Source organism: Euphorbia lathyris, chromosome 9 (genome assembly GCF_963576675.1).
Source record: "Euphorbia lathyris chromosome 9, ddEupLath1.1, whole genome shotgun sequence".
In the NCBI taxonomy this organism is placed as follows: domain Eukaryota; kingdom Viridiplantae; phylum Streptophyta; class Magnoliopsida; order Malpighiales; family Euphorbiaceae; genus Euphorbia; species Euphorbia lathyris.
This window is the reverse complement of record NC_088918.1, coordinates 62,376,120-62,403,693: the sequence shown is the minus strand read 5'-3', so window position 1 is coordinate 62,403,693 and position 27,574 is coordinate 62,376,120. Positions and strand designations below refer to the sequence as shown.

General features: G+C 33.0%; 1 protein-coding gene and 1 long non-coding RNA gene across 2 annotated transcripts; both read right to left on the bottom strand.

Moving 5' to 3' along the window:
- Positions 1-12,939: 12,939 nt before the first annotated feature.
- Positions 12,940-14,095, bottom strand: LOC136207063 (uncharacterized). The gene is made up of 2 exons (XR_010676553.1): positions 13,743-14,095; positions 12,940-12,981 (listed from the first exon to the last, which is right to left on the bottom strand). It is a non-coding gene; the product is annotated as an uncharacterized lncRNA (long non-coding RNA).
- Positions 14,096-24,551: 10,456 nt separating this feature from the next.
- On the bottom strand, positions 24,552-25,256 carry LOC136206628 (uncharacterized). Its single transcript, XM_065997768.1, has one exon. It carries the CDS (start codon positions 25,242-25,244, stop codon positions 24,984-24,986), a length of 261 nt encoding a protein of 86 aa, XP_065853840.1. The 5' UTR covers positions 25,245-25,256; the 3' UTR covers positions 24,552-24,983.
- Between the last annotated feature and the right edge of the window lie 2,318 nt (positions 25,257-27,574).

The following is a 27,574-nucleotide window of genomic DNA, read 5'->3' as shown; positions in this document are numbered from 1 at the left end:
ATTCCAACCTTAACTAGTAAGTTAGAATAGGTTGGACAAAATATCAATATTGTCCTTTGAAATGTGAGCAAAACATGAGTTGATTTAGTTTACCGAGTCATGATAACACGTTATCTTTTTAAATGTCACTACCTGCAGAAATAAAATTACTCTATCAAGTGGTAAATATTAAAAGTGACTAGCACTAGCAAATATTGAAAATTGAGATTTGGGACTCATCTAAACTGTTAAAATAACCGAATGGTTATTATTCTGTTTTAGAAAATATTATTGTAGAGTTATTTGTAATTAGTAGGTTGATTTGTTTCCTAGATTAGTTCCTAAAATTACTCCTAGATTAGTTCCTAAAATTACTCTTGTTTCCTAGATTAGCTCCTAAAATTACCCTTGTATATTTGTATATATGCCGTGTTAGGCTTAAGAAATAATCAACAGATTATCTTCTATTATAAACTTCTAATTGAGATAGAATTTAAAATCTTTGTATTACTTATTATTATATTATTAATATAATTATAACTATATTAGTTGCAATGAAATCTTTCACAATTTCGAGTTATCAATTTCACTTCTAATTGAAAGCTGTTTGATAATGTTATTCGATTTACGAATTCATTATGTGATTTGTTTAACGGTCTCTGCAGATTAGTTTGTGGGTGTGAATCATCAATGACGTGGTGACTTTTGACATAACTTATCTTATTTTCCATGGCATGGTACGAAGTTCCTATGTGGCATGGCTAATAAGAGGATGTTACTGGATAGTATGATGCTAATACATGCCTAAACACGTATAACATGGCTAGTCTCCATGTCTCCTTTACTATTACTATTAGACAAACAATTACGTCTGTCTTAAGAATGTAGGATGTGATTAACAAAAAAAAAAAACAAAAACAAACACTAAAACTAGAAATTAAAAGAAAAGAGTTAGACAAATCTAAGGCATGTATTAATAGTTTCCTTAAGACAGATGTCGTTGCTATTGACGATTGTCTCTCAGGATACAACAGCTTATGTAAGCGAACTCAAACCGTGTGTAGATTCGTTATTATCGGAGTAGGAAAACAAGACACTATGAACAGACAAAAAGTTTTTTCAACAACTTTTTTAACCTTTCAACAACTTGTGTATTTGACAATCCATTCTATATAAATAGAACTCGAAAGAATATGTATTTTCGCGAACGAACACGACTGTACATGGACAGACACGACTGTTCGTGACGGACACGACTATTCATGAAAGGAGGTATTTGTTAGTATATAAATTAATACATAATTTTATTCAAAATTTTCCAACAATTACTATAAGTGTCATTCCTTTTGTCGGTGTGTCTATCCCTTACAGCAGCTGTGAGCATGATTTTTGTTCCATCTATTGATCTAGTTAGAATGCAAGGGGATGACACTAACGCGTTCAACTTCAGTTATAGATCTGCTTTGATAGAGCCAGGCAAGGATTTGAGAATAAGCTAAGGACATGAAAGATTCTTTCACCCGCCAAAACTGCAGTTTCCTTTTTTGAAAAATCTCTTCACCAGGATTGGGCGCTTTCTCTCAACTACGTTTACCCTTGCTTTACTCTATTTCTATGCAATTCAAGGAAAGCGTGCTTAATCAGGCCCTTTGGCTAAGCTTCTCTGCCCGCTTTGTATTACGTATATCAATCAATTTGGTAACAATTTAAATTACACAACAAGAATTCACTTTATTGATTTCAAAATTAAATTTAAACATGCCATTAGTAGCATATCATTTTCTTACAAACATTCCATTCTTAGTTCAAGTAAACAAATATGCACCTATAACTTGAGTGAACCCACCTTATTGAGAAGATAGCTCGAAACCATATGATTCCTCAACACTGAAGTGTGAATTACATCCTTCAAAGTCATTGTTTTTCCAGAGGTGAAATTTAATTCTACACTAGGCATGTCAGAATCACCCAACAACACTTTCCTATCATTCATGTCACAGACGAGCCTAAAACTCCAACTACGAGCCAATTCAGTAAGGAGGCAAGGCCTTAACAACTAGGCTGCATGCATGCGCACTTTAGGCAAAGAGTGCCTTCCTCCGATGGTGTTCCTTATATCAACTTGGTGGCTGGGGAAATAGACATTGATAAATTCCATTCACCACTAGGTCACCAAGTGCACCTAAACCATTCCAGCAGTGAGCCAATGGTTTAGGGGGATTCAAAGGAACCTATTACACTTACTAACCTCTCATGACATGGGAAAATGTCTACATGTTCAAAGAATTGGCAAAAGGCCAAGTGTACGGGCCTGCAGGAATCAATTAGCGTGGACAACGGGCCCGTACATGGGCAGCACTGCCTAGAAGGTGCATGATCGGTATACATCCTATAAAGAGTGCATAATTTGATAATTGACTTTAGAAGACCCACCGACAATCCCACTTGAGATTGCTAGGATAAAAGACTTGGAGTTTACCCTTATGTGAAGGAGATGCAGCCATATGTACCTTTATGCTGAAAATGTTGTTTATGAGAACTATAAAATAGATCATATTCAGAACAATTAATAGAATCCAAAGTAAAAACTGTAGCGAAAATATGAAGAAATAAACCATAAAAATGATAACAAATGAACCAAATAAAACCATAACCAGGTGCTACACAAATTGGTATTCCTTTGTGATGAAGATGCCTGACCAAAAGACTAGCTCCTACATTAAATTTCAGCAAAGACCAAGGTTGTAAAAAAAGCTAGGCGCTAGTCGGGCAGACATGGCTCTCGAGGATTAATCAGGGATTAATCAGATTTGTATTTTTTGTTTGTTAATAAATAAATTGTTATATAAATTTAATTAAAATATGTATGATACTATCTAAAAAATAATAATATAAAATTATTTAATATAGAAAAACACGTATATTTGTAACATATATCTTTAAAAATATTCAAACATCAACATTTCAACAAGAATATAATTGAAACAACTCAAAAGTTAATTATAATAAAGTAAAAAATAAATTAATAAAAAAAAAATACTTTTGTTCATGGTCGCGTAGGCAGCGCCTAGACGGCATCGAGGCGGTCTAGGCGGAGCCTAGTCGACTAAAAATCGCCTTAAGACTAGAAAAATGCTTAGAGGGACTAATCGGAGAAAATCGGGGCGAATTCTCTATTTTGAACGCATAGGCGGACAGTGGCAAAGATGTATGCCTGCGAACGTAGTTGGGGAAACACAACATATATAATTGTAATTTTTTAGGGTTTCCAGTTACAGAGTCTTATCCCCCCAGCTAACTCCAACTATTACGCTGAATTTGCCCATCTCTTATGGATTCCCGCACCTATTTGATGGCGGTTCAGTTCTTTCCTTCACTATAGAAAGGGTTGTTGTTGGTGCAGTGCATGCCTTAATGGCCTATTCGTGTCGACCGTGCGTTAAGAAAAAGGGACTAAGGGAATTTTAGATCGTCTCAGTTGGAAGATATGAACAACTATGCCTTCTTACCATACCCAAGCTCTTTCGTCGAGTGAATTGAAGTTCCAAAAAACCAAGTCAATGCTTCTTTTCTCGCCCGGAGGAGTGAACATTAGTTCGTTCTTTTTGAGAAAGAGTTTGAGATCAGTGAGCACAGATCGACCAACAACATTCTGAGGTTCCTCTACAAAAAGATGATTCTCTTATTTCGAAAGATGCGTTGCTTCCTCAGAATATCAGCCAACTAATATAATATGCCATGTCTTCTCTTAGACCTTATTTCGCCCAAGCTCTCACAACATATCATTCGTCTTTGTAGGGGTAAGACGATTGGGAAACATGATACACATTTCAAATCTTTCTTCTTTAGATTTTGCTGAGCGAGTTGAAGAAAGGGAAGAAGAGACAATGTTTGAGAAAGAGTGGGAACCTAATGATATTAAGATCAACAGTGTGATTAAGGGGGTAATTTAGTAATTTACTTTATTTTTATTTTTCTACAGGCATTGCTATTGATAAAGTTACATAAAAATATATTGTCATTTGCGATGCGTTTTTTTAAACGCACATTACAATTGACAGTCGTTTGTGACATTGGTTAGGTTGACTCGTCATTAATGCTAAATTTAATGATCATTAGACACATGTTATAGTAACCTTCATTATTGAGATGTCACTAATGACTATTTTTTCAATAGTGCTCCTATCTACTACTAACATCATATATAGACAATATGGGTAAAATATAGGTAATAAGATAAGGGCAAATAAGAAAATAGGCCAAATGGCAAGACAATAATTAAGCAATGACAAAAGAGTAAATACAACATGAGGCAGAAAGTGGCAGACTCATAAAATTTGTTGATGAAGTAAGATCACACGGTGTGTGGTTTTAGGACACGTCATGTGGGCTGAAACTCGAACAGTTCACACGACGAGTTGGTGAGGGACTCACCGTGTGACTTTTCTTCTGGACAATGATACATATTAATGTTGAACGAGTTGATTTTAACCTTAAATCAACAAAGAGGTTCTCTACTTAAACTAAAAAGAGTTAATCTCGGTATTCATAGACTAAATCCGTAGGAATGGTGAAATCCCCATTGTTGAAGGTATAAAACCTTTACAAAACCTTCAAAGAGAAGATAATATTTTGATTAATGAAAAGTTAAGTTGATTACAAAGAAAGAGATGAATTTATATCATCTCAAAACCTAATTGACAAATTACATAAAGTCCAAATTGCATAAATAATTAAAGGGGTAAAGTTGAGGGTAAAATGGGGTAAGGGTAAAGAGGTGGTAAGCTTATAAATAGGGTAGTGGCATTAGTTGTAAATAAGGGATGACAAAATTGTGATTAGAGGAAATCTTGAGTGAGGGTCAAATATGATGTGTGATAGCTCCCATTTATATAGTGTTTTTAGGATTAATTTAGATTGTTTTATCTTAGTCTTTAGCTAATTTAGATGTTAATTTAGTAGTTTTTAGTTAAATTCAGTATTTTCCTTTATTTATGGCATTTTCAGTGTTTTCAGGGATTTTCAAGGACTATTCGAGCATTTTCGAACCAGACCCAAGCCTATTGGAGCATTTCCGAATTATTCAGGGACCGTCAAAGAACTTTTGGGATTCATCAGGGACCGTCAAATAACTTTTGGGATTCATCAGGGACCATTAGAGCACTCTTCGGAAGCCCAATGACCTAAACAGATAAAAGCCGAAGCAAAATCGCCCCATTTAGGACCTGTCTCGTCGAGATAATACCTGTCTCATTGAGACAGGCCCTCGTCTCATCGAGACACTCCTTGTCTCGACGAGACGAGGCAGGAAACGGCGCACCAGCGCCTTCCCCCCTGATGGAATGCGCGGATTTGGGCCTAAAGCCCATTTAAACACTTTGTAAATGTCCCTTTTTACCCTTGAGGCATTAGAGTTTCCTCCCTAACTCTATAAATAGGGAGCTAATCCTAATCCTTGGGCGGAGGATTAGCCATTCAATAAATCAGAGAGCTGCTAGGGCTTTCTCTCCTCCACTATGTAGGTTTATATTTTCGTTTAGATTAGATTTTCTGTTTTCTAGATTATGTTTATTTCTGTTTTGTCTTTTCTTATTGAAGAACAATTGATGGGAGAAGCTCCTCATCTTCTATTTTTGTAATCAGAATCGACAAGCGGGTTTTGGATTTCTATCTCGCCCTCTTATCTTTTCCTTTTATATTTAATTGAAGCTTTTTCCATTATTCATATATGCCTATTGCTCCGATTGGTTTGTCTATGAACTGATCCCCATCCAATTTGGGATGAGGATGAAATTGATTGTATGAATATGTATGATTAGGGATCTAGGACCTTTGATTGATCAATTTACGCATGCTTAATGCCTAGAAATTGTTAGGAACAAGATTTACGCTAGAATGAACATTGATAATGATCAACTAGCCTGTTTATGTATATAATGTGCTTAATGCCTGTGACCCTGACATTAAATAGGATTATATATAGATGAGAACCTGACCACGAAATCGTCTATACCGAATTTGTATTAACATGACTTTGCTAGAGACCACTAGGAATGAGGCTTTGTGGCTGGGCTACGGCTTTAGCCTTAGTTGTCAATAAACCTAATGTTTTTCATTACCTAGGGTATATGACTAATCAAGTCGTCATCCGAATGCATGTGAATAGGAAGGGCGAATACTGATCACATTAGTCTTTCACTTAGGACAATTACCTTCAATCACTGGTAAAACATAAATCTGAACTCCCTAAACCCATACATAGGATTTAATCAAAGGATTCCTCAGCCTAGGTTGTGCCATCTATTAATTCACATTCTACCCTGTCAATTGTTCACTCTATCTTGTTATCTTTATTGCTTTCAATTAGTTAATTAGTTATAAAAAAACCCAAACATTTATCCAACCCTCTAAACAATTAGATCACTCTAGGTAGATTTACTAGTTATAACAAATAGTCTTTGTTGTTCGATCTCGTGCTTAGTACAATATTACTTGTTGCGACAGGATACACTTGTCTTATTAAATGCTATATACTTTACGAGCATCAATGTGCAAGGCATTTTAAAGAGCCTACACGGCGTGTGAGATATATTTCAAAAATCCACACGGCGTGTGCGTGTGGTGTTGTGTATGATGCTGAATTTTAACATCCACATAACATGTGTAATATATTTTCCACATAATAGCCTTCCATTCTGCTCCGATGTGTTTCCCCTTTGACCCGACTTCTTCTACCACTCGTCTCCTCTCGTCTAGTCGATTAGATGCCCACATCATACTATCCTTCCTAAAAAAAGAACTTGACCTCAAGATACTTGTTCAGTATAGAAGAAACTCGTTAATCTTGAGCGAACTTAACACTCTCAAATCGAACCAAGGTGTTGTTCAAAATGAGTTCACTAAGCCCATTCCACAAGCTTCCAGATTCACCTTCTTCACACAAACTTTATCCCATATTTCAACTTGTGACTTGCCCTGGTTCTCCTCTACATTGACATTCGTCTTCCACTTCCTACCGGCATCAAATGGGACATCTCGGCGAAGCTTGTCAAACCACTCCCCCACAAGATCTTGCATTCTCTTCCAACTTCCCATGACATGTCGAACGGATCAGCCTCAGACCTTCTCGGTCTCCATATCACTAGCTTGAAGATTAGCCACCAATTTTCTCCGCTTATAGCTGACCTTAAATGGAATGTCCCGGTGAAACATATCAACCCAATTCAGATCGATCCCTTAAGCACTCTTCAAAACCCCAACATGACTTTGAGTTGAATCTTCTCGGACTTCACTAACCCTCATTTGTCATTACCCTGGATGATATGCTCAACCTCTACTCACCCATTGTCGACATAAAATGGAATATCCCGGCGGCACTTGTTAACCCACTTCATATTGATCTCATGGACACTTGTACAAACTCCTTCCTTGTCTTGAGTTATCGATCTCGAGACTTCTAGATTCAACTCTTCACTAACTTGGGCACTAACCCGCAACTCTTGAATATCTCATATTATTTGTACATCAGCCCAGATTCAATTCCACTTCCCAAAATACTCTATGAAGCTCACACTCTTCGGCACAAGATTACATCTCATAGACCCCTCAGAGGGTGAATTCTTCCTCAACAAACACAACATAGCTCCCAACACATAGATTTCAATGAAGCACCAAAGAATAAGTTCAGATTTTACCAAGTAGGCGACTTGATTCATTTGCATCATGCATGTGCTAGGAGTACCGATTCTTTCAAGAGGCATCACAAGGTACCCCTCATCCTCCTCTTTAAATCTCAATTTACCATGTGTAAGAATAGTTGTACTATCTCCAGGATCCCATGGCATGTCATGTGGTATCTTCTCCAAAGGTGGAAGCCCTCGATTACACCGGTGAGTAACTTGAAGCTTCTCCACCTCGTTGACCCAACCAATATGATAAGGTCCAGGATGTGGCTTGGGAACCAAATCAAACTTGCTCAAGATGACTTGACTAATGACATTCACTTGGCTTCCTCCGTTGATTATCACCTCACATTTCTTTCTAGGAACTAAGCACCGAGTTCTAAATAATTGATGTTGTCGGTCATGCTGTTTTTCACTAGACATTAACACCTCTGTCACCAAATACATATTACACTCATCGCCATCATCACCTTCATAGGTATCTTCATTTTGGCTCCACTCAACATCCTCCAACTCATCATCATAATGAAACCTATCTTCATCATTTTCATAAAGAGCCCCGTGTTGATTCCACTTAAAGTGCTGAAGCTCACTCTTATCATGATAGACCCCATCTTCTTCATTTTCATAAGCGACCCCATTTTTGTTCCACTCAATATTCCGATGCTCATTCTTATCATGTTAAACTTCATTATCTTCATCATAATCAAATTCATCCACATTATGATAAAATTCACCATCTTCACATAGCTCATCTTCGGAAGCGTTCTCTCTCTCTTCAACCATATCCTCGAATTCACTCTCATAATAGCCAAGTTCACAATTTCTTTCTAGCTCATTCTTGGATTGGTTCTCCTCTTCATCAATCTCCTCTTCGGGTTCATCTTCTCCATGATCATTTTCAAATTCGTTTCCCTCTTCGTCAACAATCCATTCTTTCCCATGACCTATCATTTCCTTCCACTCCTCCCCATAGTTCAAGCCGGTTACTTCATTTGCCAAGTTGCCCGACTCATATGAAATGCTACATCCCAACATAGATGAACCACCAACATCTCTCCCATCACCATAGCTATCAACCTCCACACATAATGTGATTTCATCACTCTCCTCAAGGAGATTGTCAAACCCCAAACCACTCGCCACTTCTTCAAGATTAAGGCTCTCACCTTCCTTAATATACAAGTGAAAGTTTGCCTAAAAGACATTTCATTAAACACATAGGGAGGACCCTTCTCAACACGAGTTTCCCCAATGTTCTTACTTACAAACACTTCTTCCTCCTCATTTATACATGAACTCAAATTCTCATTCACCATTTCATTATCAACAAACTCACAATGAGAATCTAATTCACTAACAACATCACAAACATCCAACTTATCACTAGTAATTTGATTACCCACAACTTTAACATGTTAAGGTGAAAATTTCTGATTTACCTCTTGAATGTGTAATAGAGAAAAAATTGGTGATGAATCTTTAAGAGGTAACATTGGGTCTTCTTCATTTATTCTTTATTGAGCTCTACGGTGTTGTCGTCTGCTACTTCGGGTTCCTCTCCGTAACATTTTCATGTCTTCTTGCTCCATGTTTTCTCTTATCTTTCTCCTTGTCTCGGCAAGCTTCAAATCCATCTGTGTAAACTCAGCTTGCCATTCTTCAAGGCTCTTGGCTACAAACTCCATTAATGCTTGTGAAAAACTCGGTTGAACCATTTCTCAAGAAGAAGTCTTCGTGAAGGAAAACGACTCAGCTCTGATACCAAATGATACAGATTAATGTTGAACGAGTTGATTTTAATCTTAAATAAACAAAGAAGTTTCTTCTCTAGCTACTAGAAGGAGTTAATCATGGCATTCACGGACTAAATTCGTATGAATGTTGAAAACCCCATTGTTGAAGGTATAAAATCTTAATAAAAGCTTCAAAGAGAAGATAACATTTTGATTAATGAAAAATTTAGTTGATTACAAAGAAAGAGATGAATTTATATCATCTCAAAACCTAATTGACAAATTACATAAAACCAAATTACATAAATAATTAAAGGAGTAAAGTTAAGGGTAAAATGTGATAAGGGTAAAGGGGTGACAAACTTGTAAATAGGATAGTGGTATAAGTTGTAAATAAGGGGTGTCAAAGTTATAATTAAGAAAAGCTTGAGTGAGGGTCAAATCTGACCTAAAAGGCATTTTAAAGAGCCAACACGTCGTGTGAAATATATTTCGAAAATCCACACGGCCTGTGAGATTTCCGCACGACGTGTGAGTGTGGTGTTGAGTCTCTAATGCTGAATTTTAACATCCACAGGGCGTGTGTGATATATTTTCCACATAATAGCATTTCTCTTTGCTCCAGTGTGTTGTCCCTTTGACCCTACTTCTTTCACCTTTCATACGGATTTAGTCTGCGAATACCGGAATTAATTCTTTCTAGCTTAGCTAGAGAAGAATCATCTTTGTTAATTTAAGATTAAAATCAATTCATTCGACATTAATCCGTATCAGACATGTTTAGGACTGACACAACTATGGTTCACACGACGTGTGATATTAGTGACACACCATGTGAATTAAGCTTAGAAAAACAAAAACTCATCAACACTTACATTTTACGGTATAGGTGACACATCATATTATCTTCCTCGCTTAGTTTCTGAATGTCCATTTAACTCGTATAATGTGTGGCTAATTTTACACGTCGTGTGACCTCTCTATCAAAAACTTATCTACTTGCTTCATATCGATGTCCTTATCATCATGGTGCAATCTTCAAACCGAGTATCTCGATGTTATCTACTTGATCTTTTGGATGGACAAATATAGAACGCAACAAATGTATTGCTTGCTTGTGGATATATTGTGGTCACATATTTTTATTTTTTATTTTTGTTGTTTTATTTGTTTTATGATAAACACAAGTAAGGACCACAATTTGTAATGGCCCATATCCACTGGAGAAATGTATCTGTGGTTTCATATTTTCAAATGAAGTTTGGTGAGTTTCACTTGTCAACCTCCAACTTATATCCTTTTCACATTCATATTCTTCAAACTTTTACGTAATCGTGCAATGCACGGATTTATCTTAATCATATAATTATTTTTTGTTGTAATTTAATAATTAAAATTAATGATATAAAAATATTAATTAAATTTAATTTTATTATTTAATTTTTATATTTTCTTTAAATAATATTTTCATTGATATTTTTATCAGTAAAAAATGAAAAAGTTACACCGCAGCTCCATCATTATTGTTTGATAATATATATAATTTTAGAGAAACAATGATATCCTAATAATTTTATGCATACTAAACGAATAAGAACTATTTAGTGGCTTAATGTATTTTTTTAGTTTGAATATTCAAATATGATTAACATTTGTTATAAGCACCATTTTATTAGTTGATAATACATAATATTATATTATTATCTATATATAATTTAATCATTTTTTACTACTTTGTTATTATATAGTTTTATTAATTTGATATTATTAATTTTTTAAAATATGAAAAGAATTAGAGAGATTTTAGAAAAGAATTTAGAAATTAATCTAAATTTTTTAGAATTTTTAGATATAATATAAATAAAATAGTCTTTTATAGATAAATATAAATATAATGAATATATTATATCATATTTTTTAAAGGAAAGTTCAAATAAAACCCATGTGGTTTCACTAATTTTCAGATAAAGGACTGTGGTTTACTTTTTGTCAAAACGAGGACTGAGGTTTCGCACTTTTAATAATACTATTAAAACTATCTTTAACGACCTGAAAATGAAAATTTTCACGAATTAAAGTTGTTCAATATCATATTTTCTATAGAACTACATTTTCGATTTTAGAAAATCATCTTTTTTGGAACTTTCTCTCTCTAAATATTAACTTTCTCTCTCTTTACCAAACATCATCTAAATAATCTCGAAATAAAAAAGTTGTAGAATTAAAGTTGCTTAGAATATTAGTAGTTCTTAAAATATGTCATTTTTGAAGTTGTTAATGGTGATTTTAATAGAATCAATCGTGTAGATACCCATTTTTGTCCGGGCCAATTTTTAAGTTTTTAGTAAATTTCACTCAGAATTTGAACAATTCATGAATTATCCAGAATATATGGTATTATCTCGAAAATAATTAATTAGGGAAAATTGTGCTATTAAGGCTAATTTGTCATATGTCGATAAAAATTCCGAAGTGTATCCAAAATATGACTTAATAGAATTAAAGTACAATCTAACCTATTATAAATTTTATTCGAGATATGTTCCTCGTATTTTGAATAAAATTGAATTTGTTTGAATCCGAGTTATAATTTATTAATTAAGGTTCAGATGTCAATCAATCGAATTAACATTTCAATGCTTATTTATTTGTCGTAAACTATATCTAGAAATGTCTATAGTCTGAATTGCAAATTATGATGTAATATCGTATATTAAAGTTAAAGTTAATATTGACTTTGATTACGATTTATATTATAATTAAACGTTTAGAATATAGTTGATTTCTAAATAACGAATTATGACAAATTGAAAAGTTAATAAGTTAACGACAATTGAACGTTTAAAAAATGGAATTTTTGCTAATAAATATTGCATTATTAATATAAATGTTTATCTTTGTTTTTACAGTAATTTTGACGGATTCAAAGACTCGCTCGTCAATGTCTGAGATACCCGAAAATGCTCACTTTAAAATTGGAGACAATTTTTATATCCAAAAAAGCAAGATCAAAATGCACGCTCAATTCAAGAAGCGATCAAATCCTATTCAAGTGACTGAGTTATCTCATTGCGGTATAAGTCCCAACAAATCGGAAGTTCAAAGAATATCCGTACGAGTCCAACAAAATCCAAAGCACGGGTAATTGTCAGTTCAAGTCCGATATATTCCCAAAGCACGAGTAACTACCAGTTCAAGCCTAAGAAGTTCCAAAGCTCGGGATTGTGTCCGTACAAGTCCAACGGAGTCTGCTCGGGTCAGAAATAGTTCAAATTCAATCCGGATCCGCATCAAATTCGGGTCAGAATTCAGTCCAACGGCGTCACTCTGCAAAAAAACACAACTACAGGGACCAAACAGCATTTTTGCCAAAAAGATCAATAATTCAACATCAACAAAGATGATCTCATTCAGCAGGTATCGAGACCAGAGAAAATGGGCAAGCAGATTGACGAAACAACCCTCAAGGGTACAGAAGGAAATAAAGAAAAATGATGAGCAATAATTCACTGGCAAATTTCTTACTATAAATAGAGAGAGTCTATCACTGTAAAAGGGGGGGATTTCTTTAAAGAGCTTCATCACTGTAATACAGAAAAAAGAGGAAAAAGGGGCAAGGAAGAGCAACTTTTAGTAAAAAAAACACACAGCAACACTGTAATAGGGACATCATTGTAACAAGGAGAGTGTGAGCTCGAGGGAAAGCAGGAAGAAGTTCTTCCTCAAACATTGTAACAGCCAAATAATCAATCAAAGAAAGGGTAATCTATTTGCGAAATTCATTCATACATACAGATATACACGTATATACATATATATTGCCATATCATTATCATTCTTTCTTTTACTTTTCTCATTTTGCCAATAAGGAACTAACCAGACAATAACCGAGACTCGTATTCACCCCCGAATACGTTAAACGGAACCGAAGCACCCTCCAGGGCCAACCACGGCTCTGGTTGCGTCTTCGGAACCGTTTGAATGGCACGGAAGGCTATCTCCCCTATAAGACTCAAGTTTAGATCAATAGGAAATAGAAATTAGAACCGGATTGGAAAACAGTAGAACCAAAAACACAGCAAAGCCATCCAACACGCCATTCTAAAATCACAACCAAGCAGCAAGCCAATACGGCAAACGAAACCATAGCCGTCCTAAATCAGAACAAACAGGAATAGCCAAACATTCATATAGCATTTGAACTTTAGAAACTCAACCCAGCAAGGATTTAATCCAAAAAAAAAAAGTACCAAACATGGTCGTGAGAGTTCTCTGAACTCATGGCAAAAGAGAAAGAGCCAAAACAGAGAAGGAGTAGAGAGAACACCATAGACCACGAACTTACCTTGCATGTCGAGTTAGGAACGGACCGGACCTTTTCAGGACACTAAACTTCTTCATCGGAGGCGGAGATCACCGCCGCCGACGCCAGAATTAGCTCGACAGAGCTTCCTATAAGCCCTTAATCAAATGAGAACAATAGACCCAGGTAAAGCAAAGTGAATGAGAGTGAAATCGGCGAAAGAAGAGCGGAATCCATGGGAGCCGGAGAAAGAGAGTCGATCGCCATAGAAGAAGTGAGAGGAGGGTGATGTTGGCGTGAAGAACAGGAAGGAGGAGAGTTAGGGATTCTTGTTTGTGAAATGGGGATGGGTTAGAATAGGTTAAGGCATGGGCTTGTACGGGCCAAAATTGCAATGAGAGTACAAGCCCAATATGATTTAGTTAATATCCATTAGCTTAGTTACACGGTTTCGTGTGTCGTTGACTCGTGATAGCTAAACACGTGGTTCGAATATTATCCTTTCAATAAGCGTCATAAATACATTAAGCTAAATAATAATAATAATAATAATAATAATAATAATAAATAGGATTATCTCCTCCTAGGATAAGACACGGGATTACTCGGGATGAGATTAGTTCATTAAGCATATACTTAGTTCGTCCTTATCGTTGTTAATGAGTAATCGAATTTTTGGGGACGATTTAGCCTAGTGAAAATCATTTATTTATCCATTTTGTTCCATTACAAATTAATTATATCCTCATTTGTTTAATTTTCCCGATTCGCGAAATAAATAGGTCTCGTGTGTATGTGATACACACGACCTTGATAAAAAATAATAAAAACAAAGTTAACTCGAAAAAGGCTAAATAACGCGATGCGCGATCCTTTCAAATCGGTTTAAGTCAATAGAAAAAGTAATATCGTATAAATTCAACGATACGTGTGAAGATATTCTTCATTAGAGATTTTGCGTTGGCTCTCGAGTAAATGCGTGCATCATATATTGTATTCGAAGAAATAGCACGACGAATTTCGAGATGTCCCCTCGAGTCGACGTGGTTAATCAGGTTAATTCGGATCAATATGGAAACGTCATCCGAATCAATAATTAAAGTAATTCGAACTAATGTGAAAACGTTATTCGAATGTGCAACCAAGATTAATTCTAGTCGATGTGAAAACGTCGCTAGAGTTCGAGTTGTTCCCTTTAGATCTTCTATTCTATTTTATCGTATATGTGATATACGTAAAATCATATCGAACTCTAATTTAATAAAAAGAGATTACGTGTATGCCGCACGCGTAATTTAAAAACGAAAATAAACCAATTCGAGATGTTATCCCGAATCAATAAAAATAAACCAAATTAATTCGGATCGATGTGAAAACGTCATTCGAATTCACCTCTGAATTAAATCAAACTGATGTGAAAACGTCATTTGAATTTATAAATTAGATCAATTCAAACTGATGTGAAAACGTCATTTGAATATTAAACTAACTCGAATTGATGTGAAAACGTCATTCGAACTCATAAACCAAGTTAATTCTAATCGATGTGAAAACGTCATTAGAATACAATACGAAACCCTATAACCCCAAAACCCATAAGTGCCCGGTTTATACTAACGATTCAAGGCAAAATAAATAGCAGACACGCAATATCATGATAGTACCGATACGTCGGGCGGGGTAGGGTGAGATCACATCTCTTCCCTACACATAACCGGAAAAACGAACCCTAAATCTCTGTGAAGACCGTCCTTATCAAAACCAAACCATACAGAGTCAATCCAAACAGATAGGACGACCAATCACGTCCGCACACACGTTTCCAAGTGATGATTGGTGGCGACTCGAAACCTTTAAACACGAGAAAGGCGAATCGAGCCGGCCACGCACCCCGACCTGCGAAAAACCGGGAAGCCAGGGTGCGACAAATCGAAAAAGTCCTTATTTTGCTAAAATTGAAAACCTCAGTCCTCGTTTTGACAAAAAGTAAACCACAGTCATTTATCTGAAAATTAGTGAAACCACAGGGGTTTTATTTGAAGTTTACCCTATTTTTTATTACCCAACTCTATGCATTATTGTTGTATAATAATCTATATAAGTACAATTTCCAAATTTGTTCATACTGGTTTTTGAGAAAATGTAAATTCACTTTAATGAATAAAATGATAAAATTTAACCTCTAACTTTTCCATACAAAACAATTTCTACCTCTACCTCTGTCTATCTAAGAGAAAAGTGGAACATGATGATTTATTAGATTTGATGGGTTAAGTTGTCGGATTGGACATTATAAACTTTTTATATAGGTTACTAATGTCAATGCGGAACCAGAACCCAAACTAAGTCAGGAGTTTAAATATTTAATAATAAATTTTTATAACATTAAATATACACATAAAATTCAATAATTTAGAGGCTAATTTTAACTATGTAGTTGAGAGTAAATTTTGAAAGCCCATACAATTAACTTATTAAAATACCAATAACTAAGTCGGTATTATATAAATCTATTTAAAACAATTCTATGAAACCTCAAAGATTATGCTTTGCAAATATCTTTTTTCAGCAATTTAATTATTTCTAGGGTAAATTATAAAAATGGGTCAAATGTGAGGCTCATTTATATATTTAATCCATTTACTCAACCTACTACATATCTAGACTGTTTTTGTGTGACTTTCCCATAATACCTCAATATTTACGGAACGACTATCTCCCTCCCGTCTGACTTCGCAGATTCTAGCATATGCGAAGCCTGCGAAACTAATGTTTGGGTTTAGTTGATGATTTTAATTAGCAAATGCGAAGTCTGGTTGTGTTTTTAACAAAATTCGCTAAGTGGTATATAACAAAAAATGCCAAAAAACAAAGGATTCTAAATTAAAATCATAACATTATCAAAATTTACAACAAGATTTCCAAAATAAACTCCTAACAAATCACTTTATAATACATAGGCTCCTATTCACTACCGATGGATGGATGTGTCTCACGGTACCCTCAATCAGGATTGCCACAATAAACTCCTAACAAATCACTTCATTATACATAGGCTCTTATTCACCACCGAGGGATGTATGTCTCACGATACATAAGCTCTTATTCACCACTGAGGGATGGACGTGTCCCACGGTGTAAGCTCCTATTCACTACCGATGGTTGGAAGTCCAGACCTTTTGGAATGGATGTCTCTCATGGCACCCCCAGCATGCCGGCTTCCAAGAATGAATATTATGTATTCAATCACCTTTAGAAAAAATTAATCGTGTTAGGCAGAAAAAATGAAGATTTGGCTTCGCGAAATGAGGATTCGCTAAGTATATGAAAATAAATGTGCATGGAACATGGTGATTTTACTTCGCGAAATGATGATTTCGCAACGTCTGCGGGGAGAAATGTGTCGCTCTGACTTCACGAAACGATGATTATGTTGAGTCTGTGGGAGAAATTTATCGAATTACCTCGTAAACTTCGCGTAATCATCATTTCGTGAAGTTAAATTGATAAATTTCTCCTCGCAGACTTCACGAAAACGACATATGCTAAGTGAATTTATGGAAAAAACCGCAGAGAAAACAGTATATACTTACATTGTTCGACGAAAACAATATGATAAACTAGGAAAAACGATGAAAATAACGTAGAATCACCATTTCTTCGATGGTCACAAGAAGAAAGAAACCAAGAAACGAGCAGGAAATAGAATATAAAGAACCATGTCATCATTTTCTAGGGTTAGAAAGATGAAGAATCAAGAGATGAAAAGAGAAAGAAGAGAAATACATGGTGATTTGTAGAAATGGTGCAGATTTCGTGCAATTTAAAGGAAGATAAAAAAAATCTGGGAATCATTAATGAAGGAGCTGCCAACCGTTTCGCGTAACCAAGAAGAAGGGGGGAGAGACCGTTCGCGTAAGGGGGAAGTGGAAAGGTTAGGGGTATTATGGGAAAGTCACACAACAGTCTAGATATGTAGTAGGTTGAGTAAATCTGTTAAATATGTAAATGAGTATCCCATTTAGCCCATTTTTTTTTGTTCGTAAGGGTATCCACCGTCGACAACAGTGACTATCCCTTTCGCAGATGGTTTGCACCTCTGTGGGTAGCCCATTTTTTTTTAATTTTCCCTTATTTCTAAAATACTTTTTTTTTTGCTATTTTTAGTTAAAATCGTAAATTAATAAGTGACTTTCAGTTCCCTTCAATTTTAATTCACTGACACAGAGTATAAGCTATCCAAAATTTTAGTTCTCGTATAGTTTTGAAGTAGATATTTTATGAGCTGGGCTGGCTCCGGTCTAGTCGGGTTTTATACTGAATTATTTGATTTAAGACTCTGTTTGTTTCACATACTCCTGTTTGATGTTACTGTTAGCTGTTTGCTGTTTGATGTTACTGATAAATAATAGATATTAATTGATTTTTCGTAAAAGTAGTTGTTTCGAATTTTTACCAAACGTTTTTTTATATCTCTTGTTTAGACTTAAACGACGAAAAACAGTTCCGAAAATTGAAAACAAACGGAAACTAAGTCAAACCCAACCCACATTATCACATTATACTTATATCAGACTTCAGCCCGACAGGGTTAAGATAAGAAAATTGATTCCTAAATACACACAACATGTCCAAATAATATATATTTTATAATAATTTTTTTTTTGATAAAAATTAAAATTAAACTATAAATATGAAAATAAAAATGCACCAAAATAAATATTTAATCAATTAATTCAATCAGTAGTGTTCATCTGGACCCTGGATGACCAAATGAATTTCGTCATTCACCGTTAGATCCAAGCTTATTAGGATCATGTGGTGGAGATGCAAAACATTCTAAAACTTAAATTTGATAAGATTGAATTTAAAGGTGAATGACCAAATTCATTTGATCATTCAGGTCCAGGCGAGCACTACTATTAATTCAATAAAAGCTAACAAAAATAATTTTATATAACCAAACAATATTAATAAAATAATACAAATAAAATAAATGTAATAAAAATGTAACCAAACAATATTAATAAAATAATACAAATAAAATAAATGTAATAAAAATGTATATAATATAAGAGCAGATTTGGTTGGATTTGGACTTTTAAAAATGTAATAAAAATATTTTTTTTGTTATTTAATATTTTTAAAAATTAAAAAAATGATATAAAATTTAAGAACCAATTTTTTCAAAAAGGCCAGTCTCTTGGGACTGTTTAAGAGCCGCCTAGACCCACTTAAAACCGTCTGAAACCGCCTAGGAAGTCAAAAATCGGGAACCGATTTATGCCGCCCGATTAGTAGAAATTGGGAAAATTCTCATCTAGACGCCGCCTTAGCCGATCTTTAGAACACTGATAAAAGCCAACCATTGATACATTGAGAAAATAAAAGGAAAAAGTGAAAATTGTTCTAAAAAAAAAGAGATTATTATACACGAGAGCAATAGATGGGACTAATTAAAGGATTGATATACCACCTGATGGGACTACTGATCTGTGCCTTGTTGGTTTGCTGATTTGGGCTTTACCCCTCCTCCTCTCTCTCTCCAACTTGGGAGCCATGTTTGGAAATAAGGTAGGTGATTGTTGGGCTTTGATGTATTTGTGTTGACTGATAATGCAATGGGCCAAGATGCTTCATGTAAATGATTTTTGATATGTTATATTGTTGTTATTAGTTTTAGATTCCATTATCTTCCTTTTTGATGAAGTCCATGTGGGTCAATTACATTACATGAATATCATAATTAAGTACAAAATTATAACTAGTCATATCACCAAACTTAATATTTAATATGTCATTATTTTCTATATATTATGATTTTATATCATAATTTAAAGATTCTAGACTCTAATTCATAAACCATCAACCGTAGAAAATATATTTTAGACTTCTAATTTATAAATTCTAATCCTTAAATATATTAAAAGTACTGATTTTAACTAGTTTGACATAATCCAAAATTATGATTTGACATAGTGGTAAATAGTTTTTAAAAGATGAATTTCCATGTAATTTTCCCTACTTTCTAACTATGAAAACTTGATTTCGTTTTTGAGATAAAATACCAAATGGCAGTCTCACATACACCTCCTTATAGAGGTGAGAGTTGTTAATTCCAAGTTGTTCAATGTTATCATGATTGGCTGCCTCCAATTGTTAATAGTGAACTTTGCCAATGGTAGAAAAAAAGAAAAAAAAAAAAAAAATCTCTTTCAAATCAATTCCGTCACATTGAGTGAGTGAAGCTTTTAGCCACGAGAAGTGCTTTGAACCGATAGATGATTCAAACAGTCTTATATTTGATTCTATACAACCATTTACAACCAATTGAGTTAGACCTTTTAAATACATTAGTATTTAGTAGAAAAAAAATGTAATCAATAACACCTTACTTATAATGAGATCATGTGTGTGCAATTATAATAATAATAAAAAAAATTATTTGTCATTACAAAATCAAGTTCAAATACTCAAGTTTACTAGACTATTTCTAACGGGTGTAAAAAGGCCTAATACAAAAAAATGTTTTGGTAACAAACTATGTTTCATTGCAAATTTTCAAGGCACAACCTTACGGTATATGTCACCGTACAGTACTAATAATTCATGCCCTAATTACTAGTTAATCTTACTCCAAACTTTCTATCTAGAGAGCTAGGCAAAATAATGCAGTGTAATAAGCGGGATCTTGTGTAAAATCTAAGTGAGGAATAAACCTCCTTATTACTTAAAGAATGTTTTACAAAAGTTAACTTTACAAAACTCTCAAGACCCTCATTTGTCACTTGATTTTCTCTCATGCCACTTGCATGCTTATAAATGAGCCCTTAGCCGGGTATTACAAAAGGTTTGTAAAGGGATTCTCATTTATAGCTTATCCAGTGATGCAGTTATTGAAAAAGGGAGTAAAATTCAAATGGACACCTGACTAAATTCCCTTTTTCTTTCATTGATCAAATAAAGTGATGAAATCATTAAAAAAAAACAATCAGAACAAAACAATAAAAAAATTTAATTAGGGAAGATTCATCTAAATGATGCATACAAATTGCCCTAATGTCTATGACTACGTTGCCCCCGACTTCTCCACTGTTATTCTACCGTCGCCTATGGAGAAAATGAAGTACAATGTGGTTTTCTCAAGTGTCCGTTTCACTCCGACTGATGATCAAGTTGCGGATATTTTAAGCAAGTGGCTTGCAAGTGTTCGGTTCGATATGCTTCGCACTCGCCATCGGCTTGGAGGAGGTGTCGGAGATAATTAATGTTAATTATCTTTTTACCTATCATCAGATACTAACGGATAACTATTATGCTTGTTTAGAGTTATTTAATTACTAGTGTTTATGTTTATAGAAGACTCTATGATCAACCATGTTTGAGGGAAATTCATTAAACATAATATCGTTTCTATCTATCTCCATTGTATATTCAACACTTCTAACCCACAACGTACCACCACCTCAAATTTATTTTTCAAATAACTTTGGTTTAACAAATTTTAAATTTTATAAGTAGTTGTTTTTGAAATGTAACTTCATGAATGAACTGTAGCACGAAAAAAGTTTAATACGGAATATGTAACAAAATTCGGAATAGCATAAAAAATAGATGGGCTAACACATTGTGAGATCGCTCTTGCTAATATATGAGCTAGGCTACTTGTTTGGCTTTTGATAAAACGAATTGAGAAACCGTCATTTTCTGTCAAGAAGAATCGTAACTGCTCAATGATGTCCTCAAATTCCAAGACATCGGTATTTACAGAATATTTTATAAGAAGTTAGAGTATATATTGTTACAAGATTTGAGTTTTGTACCTTCCATAAATAAAAAAAAGTTGTTACCTTTAATTTAAGGACCTTTGTTTTACTTACTGTTTTTTGTTATTGTTTGTTATTACGGTTTACTATTTATAATTTGAAAAAACTATTTTTTTTTTAAACAGAGATTTCTATTTTGTAAAAGACTATTTTCAAGAGTAAAAGGTGAACAAAAGGTAACTAATTAATCAAACACTTCAAATTCTCACTTTTTAAAATGCCAAAACAAACATCGCTGTGGGAGAAAAACTTATAGTTCAAACATTAATATTAATATTTAATTGTAATGGGTTGCTGCAATATGGTAGACAGTTGTTGGAATGGACTGTCTATCTAAACTATTTTTCTAATTACATATTGCACTCATTCACATATTTTAATATTCAGACTTACAAAATATCAAAAAAACTATTCAGATTTAAAAGTCCTAAGTTTAATTAAGGCTTGTAGGATAGTGACCAATCAACTTATTGTATTTTTCTTTCAATTTTTTTTTTTTTTATCTTAACCGTTATATTTCATCATACATACAAAGGTGCAAGCAAACTGTATTCATTAAAAAATAGTTAAATTACATCCATCATCCTTAAACGTTCCACTTATTTTTATTATGACATTTGACTTAAAAACCTTCCGTTATAACATTTAACTTTACATTTTATTAACATAATGACTTATTTTACCATTGATTAAGTTAAAATAAATGATGATGATCTCAAATTAGAAAATTCTAAGAATTAAAGTTATTTCGAAATACGTTTATCATTGTTAGCGGTATTTTCGAAATATCATAATTTCAACCTTGACGTGTGTGGACGTGATGCGAATGTGCTAGGAGAATTTATTCTCAATTAATTTTGGTATTTTTAAGAAAATAATTGCGCCTAAAAACTTAACTTCTAAAAATGAAACGACTAGTGAAGGACTTAAGGACTGAAAAATTTCCTCTTGGATTTCTAACTCTACTTATAAAAAGTTTTAACTAGCTCACAAATAGCTAAAAAAAACACAAAGATAAAAAAAAAACACAAAGGATTTTTTAAATTTTAAATTTTTATTGATTTTTTTATAATATTTTATTACAAATCGGGAATGCAAAATAAGAAATTACAATGTGAATCTCACGAGAGGAATGAATATTGCAAATAAAGGGAATAATGATAAAAATATATACCAAGCAAGAAAAATGGTATGTTGGGGCGAAAAATGGAAGTTGGATTTCAGACTCAGGTGTTGTTTGATAAAACTGAAAATTAAGTGCTGAAAAAATAAGTACTGAATTTTAAGAGCTGAATATTATAAGTGATAAAAGTATTGAATGATGTAACTTTTATAAAAATATTAGTTTTTTTATAAGAATTATAAAAATATTAGTTGATAATGTTTAACTTGAAATGTTAAGTTAAATATTTTGACTTATAAAAATAAGTGATTTTTAACTTAATTAACTAATAAGTGGTAGAGAAACAGCCTTTATCAAACGCACTTAAATTAAATAAGTACTTAATATTTTAATTTAAGTAATTAAGTGTTTTATCAAACAAGGCCTCAGTTTTAAGCAAAACTAAAACTTGAGGTGAAGTTGGTATGTTGGGGATGTCAATGAAAAAAGAGTTGCTGGAAAAATAGGTTCAGATTGGTCAGAAATAATTTTTTTAAAATGGCCCGAAAGTGTAGTTTTTTTATAAAAACCGATTTCATATAAAATTTTGAATTAATCAGAAGTTTAATTCCGAATCAATTTGTTGAATCAGGATGATTAATAACTTGGAAAGAATAGATGGAAATGGTTTGACAATTGAAAATAGCATAGAATAAAGATTTGAATGTTTTGGTTCGAAGCTCGAAACCTTAAAGATAACAAGGAAGACGATAATGACATATTGAATGGAGATTATTTTCGGATGAATTGAAGGCTTAGGTAATGCAATTAAAAGTTTGATAATGGAGATTGAATGTTCATAAAAGAAATTTAATGGCTGGAATGAAGAATTTAAGAATCGAATTAAGAACTTGATTTGTTTGTTAGGAACTAAATATTAAGAGTTTTGATATTCAAATTTAGAAATCGGAAGTTGAAGATTATAGCTTGAAGATAAAAATTCAAAGCTGAAAAACGAAATGATTTGAAAAGAATATAACCATTATTTTTCCACTTTTACATTTTCTTTTCATTTTATTCGTTTTGATTTATTTTTTCTATTTTATTATTTTTATTTCAGTTTTATTTCAATTATATAATATAATTATAACATATGCTATTTAATTATATGAAAATGAAATTAAAAATTTAACCTTCAACAATCATGAAATCGCTATGTTCAATTTTACAAACTGCCATTTTCAGAACTTTCACTTTTTGAAAAATCAAATTTTCTCTTTTAACCAAACAACTCTTAAATGACTTCAAAAAAAAAAAATCAAGACTTAAATTTTTTTTTATAATATATAATTTCCATTAACTTTACAGTGAAAGGTCACCTCCTATTGGATTGATCATTTTAATCAGCATTAAAAAGAGTCTATATTAGTACAGTCTAAATTTAGTTGTTATAATGCTCAATTATGAAGTTTAGAAGTTATAATGAAAGTAAAAACAAAGTTCAGAGACACAAGTATAATTTACTTTTAAAAAATTGCATAGACCAAATCTAAATTAATCAAGACCCCAAAATAAGCAAAAACACAATAGAAAAATTAAGTTTAGTACAATTTATAAGACAGAACCTGAGCTTTGCCTCCGAAAAAGAACACATTCACCTCGATTTTAGATTAGTCTAGTCTAATAGCGGATTTAGGATTCACTAACAGAGTATTTATCGTGATTTATATGGGTGCCTTCACATTAAAAAAAAAAAAAAAAGTTTCCTTCACAGTTTCCATAAATTTTTTGGTATTTTCCAACGACCTATTGATGCATAAGCTACCTAAACGTTCTGTGAATCCGTCCCTGGTCTAGCCTGCCAATCTAGGATACACCATATAGTCTTAGAAGAAAAAAGAAGCCCTTAACCCAACAAACACAAAAATAAATCACAATTATATAATTATATCACAGACAAACATTACAAAGCACTAATTACAGAAATCTAAACTTTTATTAACTTCAATATATCACAAAAGCAAGTGTCTCTCCCCTTTGGTTTATACACATTGCTTCATCCTCTCTATCTTCTTCAAATTTCCACACTAACATTTAATCAATTAATGTACCATAAAAGCATGGGTTTCCCTTTGGTTTTTCCACACGCTTACTTCCATTAATTCCAACTTAAAACCCCCCAACAAAAAAACAAATTAAAAGAAGAACATAAAAAAACTTACTTATATATTGTACATAAATTCTCCATATAGCATAACCACATCACGTAACATATCCTTTTCAACAAATTGCATGCATGCCTTTAGCTTTCCTCCGGCGTGACGATGATAATGATGACGATGATGATTATACATTTCACGCAGTTACTCGGCGAGAAACACGACAAAGCGGAGACTGAGCTCCAGTTGACACAATAACTTGAGCCGCGGAGTTCGATGATGTAAAGTCAGTTCCGAAAAGGTGCATGTCGGATGTCTGGAAGCGGCCAGAATCCCCAGTGGGAAGACGGATGTAAGAAGCGGCAGGTGAGTCATTGAGCCACGATCCGATTGGTCCTTCCTTTTCGTTCTTGTATTGCATTATAGTTCTATACACAAAAGGAATAAGACCCTCCATTTTAGAGTAGGACAGTTTTTTTGGGTGTGTATGTTTTGAGGAAGGAAAAAAGTGTGAAGGGAAGGTATAAAAAAGAGAAGAGGATGGTGACGTGGAGTAATGAAATGGAGTCCTACTCTTCACGTTAAGCCACGTAAGCAATGAAGATGACTTTGGAATAGAAAACCCACACGAAGACCTTGAAAACTATATCCTATCTATATCTTTGTTACATTACAATTTACATCTCACCAATTCTAAATAAAGTATATTTTTTTAATGATATAAAATTCATTAGTTTATTATTATTTTATATTGTTTGGTTAGATATGTATGAGCTTTTTTAATATGGTTGGCCGGTCTGTGATTCTTTATTATTTCTTTTTTATTCGTATGATTTCTTGCTGTTCCTGGCAAGGCACCTGTTTTTTTTTTTTTAATTTTATTATTTTAATTTTATTGACTCAAATTAAGTTATTATTAATTATTTTGAGCTAGTTTAGTTTAGATGTGGTTTTAGAGTAAGGTATTTGATAGATCATTCAGTTGGCGCCACATGTATTTTGCAAAATCTGTTGATTGGATTTATTAAGTGGTAACAACCTGGCTATTCTATGTACCAAATTGAAATTCTGAAATGTCTGTTTTTTCTGAAATTAAATTGTAGTGGATGAATCCATTTTCAAATGGGTCAAAATCTGAGGTTATTTTCCAATTATCCAAATGAGAAAAGAAAGTCCAATTGTGCCTAAATTTACTTTTGACTCAATTTAGGAAATCCCAAGTCTCCCTTTTCCCTATTAAACCAGTAAATAAGTGGAGCTGTCAGTACAATTGAAAATTGATTGATCATGAAATTAATAGGAACATAACCAACAAGAGAATTACCATCTTTGTACATAAAGAGATAATAGGGTTTTTTTTAAGAAATAAAAATTGATTGCTTGAAAGGTAACAAAAAAAAAAATGTATTTATAGCCTTACTTTAAAGTTTTAGTCTAATTTTAATTAGTTTACATAATTGTTTCATATCGATATTAAAATCTTCCAAATTAAGAGATTTAGCGCATGTTTGTTTCCATTTTTCAGAACTATTTTTTACCTTTCAATACTAAACGAGAGATAAAAAAGTGTTTGATGAAATTCCAAAACAAATGTTTTTTGTTTTGCAGAAAAAATAACTAATATCTATTGACTATCAGCAACAACAAACAGCAAACAGGAACAACCGAAACAAACGGACACTTAGAGTTCCAAACTTGAAAACCTCCATTTATTGATTATGATTAAATTTCATGATCATAATATAACAATTGTTTTGGAACCTTCCATATTAAGTTAAGTTTTGAATTTTTCAACAAAAAAAAAAAAAAAAGAAGCTAAGTTTTGAATTAAATACTCTTCTAATACAACATCAAAACCTTTAATTTAAATTGAAAAAAAAAACATATATTAACATCTGTTAGAGTTAATTTGAATTTCAGATATATAATATTGATTTAGTAGCGTTTGTTTAGTCCATTTTTACCTTTTGTTTGTCTTTTTATGTTGAAATGAGAGTTTTAACTGCTTGGTTTGGAGCTTCTGTTTGCTTTTCCATAGATAAATATTTTTTTACAAAAGCAAAAAATCTTGACTTTTTCAATAGCAACAGCAAATAGCAAATCGTAAAAAACAACAAACAAACAACAGGTAAACGAAATGAGCCCTTAAACCGCAATAATAATCAATAATTATGTATTTCCAGTTACAAATTTGCCTAATATTTTTTAATGTAAACCATAAATATTCTTATTGATATAATCTTTATATAGTTTTTCATCTCTTCATATAGATGTACTTAATGAAATTCAAAGATCTCTTTTCACAAACTCAACCTACGTTGTCAAATAACTATAACCGGTATTGATTATTCACACCTTATTTTTCTATTTAGTATATGATTCTATACTCCTTGAGGAAGAAGGGAAGAAAATATATTGGGAGTTGACATATACATATATATATAATATATGGTTGGCTCATCAAAATAACCACTCCAAATTAAGAGTAATAAATATAGTATAGATGAAGTCATGGTTTGCATCACCAAAATAAACAAAGGGTGAAAAATGAAAAAGATGATGATGTTGTCATTTTCATAACCCAATAAAATTTAAATTAGCTTCAAAGCAGAGATGGAAAACTCTCTACACTCCAAGCAAAAACTGAAAACTGTCCACATTTTTGTGATGTTAGGGTTAGGTGAAGAAGATGAAGTTAAGAAAACCCAAAATCATGTCATCTACTGTCACAATCCTATTTCTTTTCATTTTCCCTTTTTTAACACATTCAATCCCCAACTAATTTTT

Coding starts and splice junctions, on each gene's coding strand:
- LOC136206628 (XM_065997768.1), bottom strand. CDS start 25,244: ATGGAGGGTCTTATTCCTTTTGTGTATAGAACTATAATGCAATACAAG.